Source organism: Sardina pilchardus, chromosome 3 (assembly GCF_963854185.1).
Source record: "Sardina pilchardus chromosome 3, fSarPil1.1, whole genome shotgun sequence".
In the NCBI taxonomy this organism is placed as follows: Eukaryota; Metazoa; Chordata; class Actinopteri; order Clupeiformes; family Clupeidae; genus Sardina; species Sardina pilchardus.
In genome coordinates this window covers 8,338,253-8,348,980 of record NC_084996.1, presented here as the reverse complement: position 1 = coordinate 8,348,980, position 10,728 = coordinate 8,338,253, and the positions used below count along the sequence as shown (strand labels likewise).

The window sequence follows — 10,728 nt, the reverse complement described above, 5'->3', positions numbered from 1 at the left end:
AGATGTAGAAATGTATGTGGAAAAATAATATAATTACTACCATGAATCGTAATATTTTATCTTTACTTGATCAGATGATCGCTTGGGCCCATCGGAGTAGCCTACATCTTTATAAAATAACAGGTTATGTGATAGGAATGCTAAGAAAACTTAACTGAGATATGAATAGATTCATAGTTCAAATATTTAGGAATGTGCTTTTGTGTGCATTCACGCAGTCAGCCATCCGCTATCAGGGTTTCTCTAAATGGCAGAGGCTTTTTAAAACTTTTTAAAACTTTTTTTTTTAGTTTATTACAGCCTGCGTTCGAGTTCTGAGAAACATGCGGCCCGTTTCTCGCCTAGAAATCTAGACGCCCCTAGCGGCAGCTAGCCTTTGGATCAGGATTTCCATGCTCCACACATCACGTCTTTATAGGTTTGGCGTGTACGCGCACAACCCAGTGTTAACCAACCCTGTGTTGATTAAACTAATTCATAACCGGCGCGGTGGAACCGACAACTCTGGTTTAGTCGGCTCAGGGTCAATCAACCTAGAGTTCAGCATTAACTCTGTGTTTGTAAAACCTCCGTTCGTGGAATACCCCTCTGCGTTGGAGAGTCGGGTAAGTTTTTCATGATTTCAAAACAATTTAACATGCCAATATTTCATCCATTCTGATTTTTCAGTAGTGTGATCATATTTGTTGTGATAATTAAACATTGTTCAACATTTCTTCTTGGTTTAGGATAATTAAATTCACCTCTAGCAAAGTGCAACACCTGATCCTTCTTTATCTCACTACCAATACACGTCTATCTCCTTCCAAAGGTATAGTCTACCTGTCTCCAGGTACATCTATGTAAATGTGTATGATGACAGGTTAGAACACTTCCAACACAGCCCAGTTTGGATATATAAAATAAGTGCAAAATATCATCATAAAATAATTTTATTATGTAAAATAATTCTTAATTCTTAAAACAAGACCAAACAGCTCGGTGTGTGAAAATGACATTGGGCCTGGTCAGAAATACGTACTGCTTTTTTTTTTTTTGCTGTTGTTGAGTTACTTGATTTTTGACAATCACTGCATGTGCAGAATCCCCTCCACAGTTTGTCAATTACCAGTATTCTACAACTTTTTTACAAGAGGAGTTGACAAGTAATTTGAGTACTGGTCAGTTACTCACACACACATGCACCAAACACACACATGGACAAGGACAGTCAGACAGAGACACACACACACACACAAAGAAAAAGAGAAAAAATAAAAATAAAACTTGGGCAAATTCACTAAGCAATGACACTGAACATACATGGTTACTTTCAATGAAGAAAATAAATCATTTTTAAGCATCCTCCTACACAAGAGGTGGTGCTACATAAAGTCCAGTTCAAGCCAGCTTGATCCGACAGACCCAGCCGTTACAGGCTGACTTTCCATTTCAGTTCATGACTTACATCTACATTTGAGGAAACCGGATGAGAGAAATGTTTGTGTATGTGTATGTGTGTTTGAAAGGTTTGGTTTTTAAGCAGCCTTGGAGCCATAACTGTATCTGGCTCAAGTTTAGTATCACAAGTCCACCACCAAAAGAAGGTGACCATCCACAGCATAGAGACCCCTAAGCAAGGAATCTCTAGAACTGGCTAGGACTGCTAGGACATAGGTAAAAGGTCAGTAGAGGGCTTCGTTGTTGCTGCTTCTCGGCCTCTTGATCTTCTCAATGTTCTTCAGGATCATATCATGCAACGTTACCTGTAAAAACGAGGAAATCAGTCAACGTTCTGAATGGAGATGAAATGTGCAGATTAGGATACTCCAAATGCAAGGTGCCCACTGTGGGGGAATCAAGCAACTTTAAGCTTCAAATACTAAGGCGATTATATTTAGGAGAAGGAATTCTTCATACATACATTAGCATACAATTATTTACATTTAATCATTTAGTAGACGCTTTTATCCAAAGTGACTTATTATGTCATTTTTATTACAAGGTCCTTGGCCACCAGAACAACTTGGGGTTGAGTGCCTTGCTCAAGGACACCAAGTTTGAGAACGGAATCTCACGCTGAAAACAGGAGTGCATATGCAGTGTACATTATGATAAACCAAGCAGCACGGTGTGAAGAACAGCACTAAAGTGGGCAGAACCTGGTTAAAGCCAATTCGTGAAATATTTGGTTGAAGCCAACCAATACCATTGCCGTGTAATACCTAAACTGAATGAGTCAAATAAGATTACAGTAGCATTTAAAATGCTGATATCACTGTAGGCCAGGATAGTTTTACAAGGAATACAATAGTATTCTTTCTGTTGTTCCATTCAGACCAATTTTAAATGCAATCACATCCTTTCGACCTGCCTTATTTTGTTCATCCATATCTCAATTCATTCACATCTTCATACACCTTTGAGCCAAACATAGGTGACACATATTCAGTTTAATAATTGGAATTGGTCTACTGGAAACACACCTGCACCTTAAAATGAGATGACAGATCTTAAATCCATCCTGAAATGTTCAGAAATACATTCGGCAGAGGTCAGCGCTATTTTCTATGGAATTTATTTCGGATGGAATCCCTACAGGCCATTTTGTGATGATGCCAAAGAAATATCAGGACTTCTTGTGCACGCTCCGCGTCTAGTGTTGGCATAAATGGGAAAGACACAAAAAGAGATGAATGTATTGAACGAATGAACTGGCAACACTGCAGGTTTTGATCAGGTAGAAAAAGGAAGATAGGTCTTGGCTTTGACAGATTGATGATTGTAGTCCAAACTGTCATTTTGCTCTTCATAGTAATATGCAATTTGGCTGCGTTGAAATGCCACAAAACCATGTGAAATAATTCAAATAATGTAGCCTACTTATTGGTCAGAATGAGCCCCAATACCTTTTAGCATGCACTGTGCTCACATATTGTCATCCACTTCAGCATATCCACTTCAGCATATAATAGGGTAATTCCACCTCAATTCAACAAATGCCTTCTGCTTGACCATCTCAGATTTGCTTAAAAATGTTACCACCTAAAGAGTAACCATTTAAACGAACTTGGCCAAAATATTAGATTGGTATACCTAATACATCCAGAGAAAAACATTTTTGAACATGGTACCCCCCTTCTGATTTTTGGCACATTGGCACCCTCATCTAAATCTGCAGCAAAGTTCAGATGTCATTATCTCAAAAAGCGTTCAAGTTAAAGACCTCAAATTTTCTGTGAATAATGATTGCTACCTATAGATTCCACATATTCATTCGTAAGCTGTATGTGTTGATACTGACTGTGTTTCAATCTTATGAAATCAGAAGAAAAACAGATATTTTTCAAAACCCCACATTGGGTGCCCCATTACACAATTTATAAACAAAATGTTTGGCAAATGGTTATTTTGCCAAAATGGTAAATTTTCTCTAAAATCAGTTGAATTGAGGTGGAATGACCCAATATCTTCCAAATTGGTGATGGAATGGATTACTATGACTTCAACATCTCTTGCAAAATAGATTCAATGCTGTACATTCTGTGTCAAAAGAGAGAAGATCATTACTCACATATTGATTCCGTAATTCTGACACAATTATCTTGAGGCTGATGTACTCCTTCTCATCAATTTCAGACACCGTGCGTCGATAGTCCTCCTATATGTATGAAGGTTTGAAAAATCATGAAGGAAACTATTGAGTGCAATCGCGCACTCAATGCTTAATTTATTATGAAAAAAAAAAAAAGAAAAATGGTAGCTTGGCATGCTCAACATTCTGTACATGATCATGTTAACTAACATCACTGAATCTGAATCTTTAACTTATTTATGATTTGACTGATTGATTAACTTCAAAAGAATCTGCTTTGCCAACAGTAAATCGTTACTCAGTTGGTAAGATCTGATGAGACATTTTGGGTACTGGCATATGACATTGTACAAAAACATCTGTTTTCTAAGATCACACATCCAATCTGTAACACCCAATAAGTTTCCATCATGTCGGACCCAGTGCTTGAAGTGGGCCGGAACGCAGATAATAGATAATATCACAAGATCGATGAAAGACTACGTTACCCACGAGCCATGACAGTGCCCTATCTATGGGATAGAAGATTACCATTGGGCCGCCGGCCGACCCTCTCTGCCTTCTTCGAGAGACGCACCATGCGGCCGCAGCCGCACCCTTTCTTCTCAGTCATATTGCTGCGCAATGTTTCGCACAGAAATAACAGGCATATCAAATGAAACTGCAGAACCTGACCTTTCCAATGGCGCTATCCGCTCGTTTCTATTATGAACGGTTCACGAGATAATTAGCGTTGAAAATTGCAGTTACATACAAATATGAATGTCACATTGAGTTCTGCGTCATACCCATTCTTCTCTGTGAAATATCTCACGTTTTCGCACCTGCCCTATGGCAAACTACATATCAAAATAAACAGAGATCCTACTGATCCATCAAATTTCTGCATTTTGTCATTTGTCATATAGCCATGGCCAGGTATGGGCACAAATACACCAAAATGTATTTCCAAATAAAATACCAAATACCCACCTAAAAAATGTATCAAAATAAGCTACAAAATACAACTTCTCAAACAGTGTTGCATTCAGACGACACCTATGGGGCCTGATGATGGTATTGAACCTTACAAAAAAGGTTTTTGATGAGGGTTACTGGTCCAAGGATGGCAAGTCCTTTCTTTGGTCCTCTAAAAAATACACCGCATGTTTTGTGTTGTGAGTGCAATATGCCGAGAGTGGCATCACAGGGGCTTGACTGCAAAGGACAGAGACAGAGATCTCGTGCTACTGTAACCTGTGTTGTGTTGAACCACTGCGGTTCAGCCCTGCACACGCCCAGACTCGAACCCGCGAAACAGCAGCACCACGGATCGGGAGTCGAGCGTGCTAACAATCCATCTTAAAACCCAGGGTACTAGCTTTCATGCCAGCAGCACTCTTGAGGCGTCGGGAAGTGAGGTTTACCAACGTTCCACACGTACAGCTAAGCAAGCTGGCATCTGTTATACCACACTTGCTGAACAGTCATGTTGGAATAGCTGGGCTTGGCCCCTTAGTTCCAGTGAAAGGAACTCTGAAATGCTTCAGCATCAACCAAGACTCCAACATGACTGTGCACCAGTGCACAACGCAAGGTCCGTAAAGACAGAGTTTGGTGTGGAGGAACTTGACTGGCCTCCACAGAGTGCAGTACCTTAACCCAATAGAACACCTTTGGGCAGAGAGAGCAGAGACTGAGAGCCAGTCCAACATCAGTGTGTGACCTTACAAATGCTGTTGTTGAAGAATGGTCAAAAAATCCCATAAACTCTCCTAAACCTTCCCAGAGGAGTTGAAGCTGTTAGCTGCAAAGAGTTGACCGACATCCTATTAAACCCAATGGATTAAGAATGGTAGGTCACCTAAGTTCATATGCGAGTCCAGGCAAGTGACCCAATACTTTTGGCATAGATAGTTAGATGTCATCACAGCGTCTCACAAAGTATTTTACAGTATTTTGAAAATACAAAAATACACAACGCTGAAGTAGTTTGATACAAAATACAAAGGCATTTTCATTATCTCAATAAAATACAAATTACAAAATAGTATTTTGTATTTGAATACGTATTTCAAATACATGTATTAGAAAGACTGCCCATCCCTGGCCATGGCAGATGCTTGATATGCAATTTCAGGACCCAAAATAGCAATAGAAATAACACTTACAGTCACACTTACTCTCTTGTTCTGACTTTTGACCTTGAATCTCTGTTCTTGGCCAGTTGTTAATATTGTTAATTAAATCAATGTAACAAGTAGGCTACAGCCTATTTCACAGTTTTCTTCGTCTGGGCCTTTAGCCCAAAGGTTCAACACTAAAGCACTTTTCCTCTTTTGCACGCACGCTATTTGTTTATCCACCAAATAACGATGTCCACAGACAAGGTAGAGCATGTTGCATGATTTTATGACAGTATGATGTATTGCGACATCAAAGCAAGTCAAATTTGTGGTTTCTGAGATCTCATTTCATCAAACCACAGGTACGCTACAGTTATAGTGTGGTTACAGCCGATAGAGGGCTGTGAAGTGAATGCAGAAGTGCTGTTCACCCTGTTATGAGTTGATGAACTGCTGACATAATTTTGGAAACATTATATTAAGGTACAAAAAACTCTTTGATGTTGCTTTAAGGTTCTATAGGGCCTTCAGCCCAGTCTATTGTTAGGCCTACAAGTAGGCTATCACACTGGTCTGGTTCATGTTGTTTTAATGGTTTTTCAGTATTCCATTTGTGAATTAGAAAAAAAGTAGCCTAGGCCTATAGGTTATTGCTTGAAAGAATGATTAAATTAAAATAGTTTTTGAACCAACACATCCTAAAGACTTGATTTATTTTCACCGCACAAATGTCGGAAAAACAGAGTTCCTGCACTTATTTTTTCCCACTTCAAGCACTGGTCGGACCCTGCTAGATCTAGAGCAGTTGTCCTAAATGTCTGCCACCACAGTCATCATATGAAAATAACCATTCAAAAACAGTCTTATCAATAATAACCAGAGGAATGCCGTGAAATAATAAGGAAATAATGACGTGTAAAATAACATTGATACATTTAACTATAGCAAATATGCTCACAAAGTGCAAACTTACCACATGTGGATATTTGGCAATTTTTGAGGCTAGTTTTGCTCTGGTTATATAATATCTGTTCAAAACGAAAGAAAAGCAGAAATAATGAGTGAAACACTAGAATAACAGATAGATCTGACTCTGTTGCTATTACTTTTCAATTACGTCAAAACAGAACAATAACTGCTGGGTTAAGACCATTTATTTTGTACCTGGAAATCTGATCCAGATAGCAGGAAGCTTCTCCCTCTACGGTTCTTAATTCAGCTACCGTCTCCTCCTGCATCACACAGATGTGAACATGACATACCGGTAGGTTAGAACTCATTTTCACTCACAATACAATGATGACAATGGAGGATTTGAAAGGCTAATGCTCTTAATTAGAAAGATACAATAATTCACTACAATTGAAAATTGTAATTGAAAACAGTTCATTATCAGTTTTACTGTAGTGCCACAGCACTCTCTAGTGGTCATCGTTTGAAATAGGTTCAACACGTAAGGCATCACACACACTTTTACAAAATCGATTATATAGTTATAATATTTTATTCGCCATCATGACAATTATATGAAACACACCAAAATTACCTGACCAAATACACAACCAAAATGATGACAAAATTACCTGAATAGAAACACCAAAGTTGTTGCCATCTTCTATTCTGGGAATAAGCAACTGAACCCACATTTTGACCTACAAATGGAATAGAGGGAGCACACAACGAACAGACAGGAAATGTAATGAATTGGAAAGTTGCAACAATTGTTGAGCGATTTGTTCAAATGATCAAGCATAGATACGTACGGTGTTGGATTTCTCAATAAGGGTGCGAATCTCTGGCTTTACTCGCTCTATCAGGTCCACCAGCCGAGCGTTACACTTCAGCATGCCTCCTGGCACTGCAAGGCCTTTGGAGCCTGCCGAAGTAAAGCCAAAACAGGATTATGACTGCCCGTGGCTGCGGTCAGGAGATTACACAACCAGACTCAAAATGCATCTCACACTCCATAGATAGATGGATAATTAATAGATAGGCTACCAAAGGGAAAATGTAGTGTTACAGCAGCAATTAATAATAATAATAATAATAATAATAATAATAATGATAACAACATCATATCCCACATACAAGCAAAAAATACATCCAATTGGATATAAGGTTATGCAAGTGGTTGTAAACTATGCACTGTCTCAGAATAAGATTCTTCTCTCACGGCACAAAAGTAGTAGTTATTAGAATAGTTGTGACAGTGGGCAGGAATGATTTTCTATAATGGTCCTTATAACAGCGAAGTTGAAGCAACCTCCAGCTGAAAACACTCTGTTGTCTGACCAGTAGTTCGTTCGGTGGATGTGAAGAATTGTCCATAATGTTAAAGACTTTATGCAACATCCTTCTCTCAACAACCAACTCTAGGGGCTCAAGTGTACTTCCAAGTACATAGCCAGGAGGATGGCATCAGTAGAACTCTGCATTGGTTGTAAAAGTTACACGAATCTAAGGCATTTTCAGTCAAGTATTTACCATGGATGTTGTCATCTCCAATTCCATCTTCCAGTTTTCTCTTTTTGGCATTTTGCTAGAGGATAAAAATGAATATCACTTTACAAAATTATTGAATTCTGAAAAAAATACAGAATTCAAGCATGCAAACATTCCATGCAACAAAGAGTATTTTATGTTACAGCACATTACCCAGCTCAATGGCTAGTTAAGCAAAAGGATGATAATGTGCATGTATTCCTGAATTTCTAAGGCCTGCAGAACTTCAAAGAACCTGAAGATTTTTCAGTGGTGCAGGGATGGAGAACTAGCCTGGCGCCGCCTGTATACGTACTTTCGCTCAATTTCTTTTCCCTACAGTACTCTGTCTGGAATACCTTGATCCACTTTCGCCGCCCAATCAGCGAACGGACGACGTTCCCGAGAGCGATTACATTTAAGTTTCAAGTCTATCGTTATCGTGTCCCCCGTGGTTAACATACGTATTTACCAAACGTATTTACCAACTCCAATGATTTCAAACTTCAGACAAGCGTCCACAAACATGGAAATAAACATTTGCCAATGGATCTAGGCCAGACTCTCTGCGAAGTCAAAGAGTTGAGGTCTCCAGGCTAATGGAGACCATCAACAGTATTGAATTTTGATGGTCTAACAGTGCTGTATGTGTGAGGACTGTAGACTCAATACTAACCACATCCATGCCGTCATGACTGTTGGTGAAAACAACAGGGTCAGGCACGATCACATTGAGCTCAGATTGAATCTCCTTAAAGTCCTGGACATTTAATATAGGTTCCTACAAAAAAAAAAAAAAACATAAAAAGAAGTTTAGGCAAACAGATAACATCTGAACAATGTATGGATCCTTCACCTAATAGAGTTTACTGTACCTTCAAAAAGGCGTCTAGTTCCAACAGCTTCTTGGGGAAAAAGCTTGCAACAAGGTCCTCTGCCTAAAAATGGAACCACACATATTCTCTCTAATTACTCTCCAAGGTAGGATATTGTTTCCATCATTAAACTGATTCGGTCTTCTTTCGTTTGCATAACGTTGAACAAGAGCTCCAACTGACCCTAGCAATGTCAAAACTTTACGACGACATGTTAGTAGTAAATTCATGCAAACTCACCTCGGCTGTGATTTGTTCCCTGAACGCATCCACCTGTGAACAGCATAGTGGCAGTTTTAATACAACTCCATTTTCTTTACACCACCCAGCAACAATTGAACAAACGTTACAAATTAAAGCAACTCAAATACTCATGGCAAGACGCGAATAACCTCTCTAGCTAAACTCGGTTCTATCTGTAGCTAGATCATAACAGATAGGCCACAAAACCTTTACCAAATTGTAGGACTATCTGTGGTCAGTATACGATGCATAACACAGGTCAATACAGGTCTTCAAACGTGAGGTGTGATCCCCATGAATATTACGAAAATTTCACAGTCAAGCGAGCAGTGCAACATTAGACCGATTGCTAACACTAGTTAGCTAAGTTTCACAACGTTAGTTCAAGGGTGAGATAGGATCAGTAGTTCAACCATACTTTGGACACCATGATATGCATGAAGCCATTCATTTGCTCAAGTCAACGAACAATTATGTATATTTAACACAACCTGCTGATAGCAAAGATGACTCAATATTAGAAACCCAATCGACAGCATGGTGTATATATATATATGCTAGCTTGCTAGCGAACTACCCAGTTAGCAGTACCGTGTTGTCTTGAGAGTGATAGCCAACGGTGAAGATCAAACAAGTCTGTGCTTTTCTCAGCTATTTTAAAACTAGAATATCCTACCTTGACTTTAACTGCCTTGTCGACTTTGAGAAGTGAAGACATTATTTGAATACAGAAGGGTCCGTCAGAGCACTTAAACCTCTCAACAGCAGGCAGAATGCGTGGATTTCTCTGCTGATCCGAAGACTTTTGGCAAAAGATGACGTCAATAATCTGCGACATAAGTAGCACGTGGATTATCAACACAAGTAGACATATCTTTTGTCTCTGATAGAGCTTAGATGTAATTTCAATTATATCGAAGTATAATAAAAGACACTAATGTCTCCATTCCAGGGTCAATTTCTCGCATGCATTGGTTTCCTCCGATTTTCACAGTTAATATTGATTTGACGTTGCATGCCGAATGCATGTGCATGCCCAGGCGTTTTCATATCATGACAGCCCATTATATGGCTATTGAAGACAGATTTGGCATCTCATGTGGATTTTCTGTTTTGCATTGAGCCTGCCGTCACTGTTCGTGCAATTTTCATATGTTGTTATGTTCACATTAAAATTGGGTCTTTCAAGAGGGATCTAAAGGCATCTGTCCAACACGCACTCAATAATTTATTAGGCGTTATGGTTTGTAGGCTATCTTGAGCTATTTTCATGAAGCTATTGATTGAACTGACATGGTTTATTATTCTATTAAGTTGTACTCACTTTTAAATTGTTTGCTGTTAAGACGGGCTCTGTGCTGTGCGCCGTTGAAAATCACACATGGCGTTGCCAAAGCAAAGCGTCAGCCTATTACGTCAGCCTACTTTCCTGTCACATGATGATGTGGGT

The 10,728-nt window shown here is 39.1% G+C and overlaps 1 protein-coding gene across 1 annotated transcript; it reads right to left on the bottom strand.

Moving 5' to 3' along the window:
* Positions 1-916: 916 nt before the first annotated feature.
* On the bottom strand, positions 917-10,708 carry LOC134076528 (proteasome activator complex subunit 3-like). Its single transcript, XM_062531635.1, has 12 exons — positions 10,603-10,708; positions 9,955-10,107; positions 9,276-9,308; positions 9,036-9,098; positions 8,837-8,941; positions 8,164-8,218; positions 7,443-7,555; positions 7,263-7,331; positions 6,844-6,911; positions 6,653-6,707; positions 3,554-3,640; positions 917-1,745 (listed from the first exon to the last, which is right to left on the bottom strand). The coding sequence occupies exons 2-12, from the start codon at positions 9,994-9,996 to the stop codon at positions 1,665-1,667; spliced, it is 771 nt and encodes a 256-aa protein (XP_062387619.1). The 5' UTR covers positions 9,997-10,107; positions 10,603-10,708; the 3' UTR covers positions 917-1,664.
* Between the last annotated feature and the right edge of the window lie 20 nt (positions 10,709-10,728).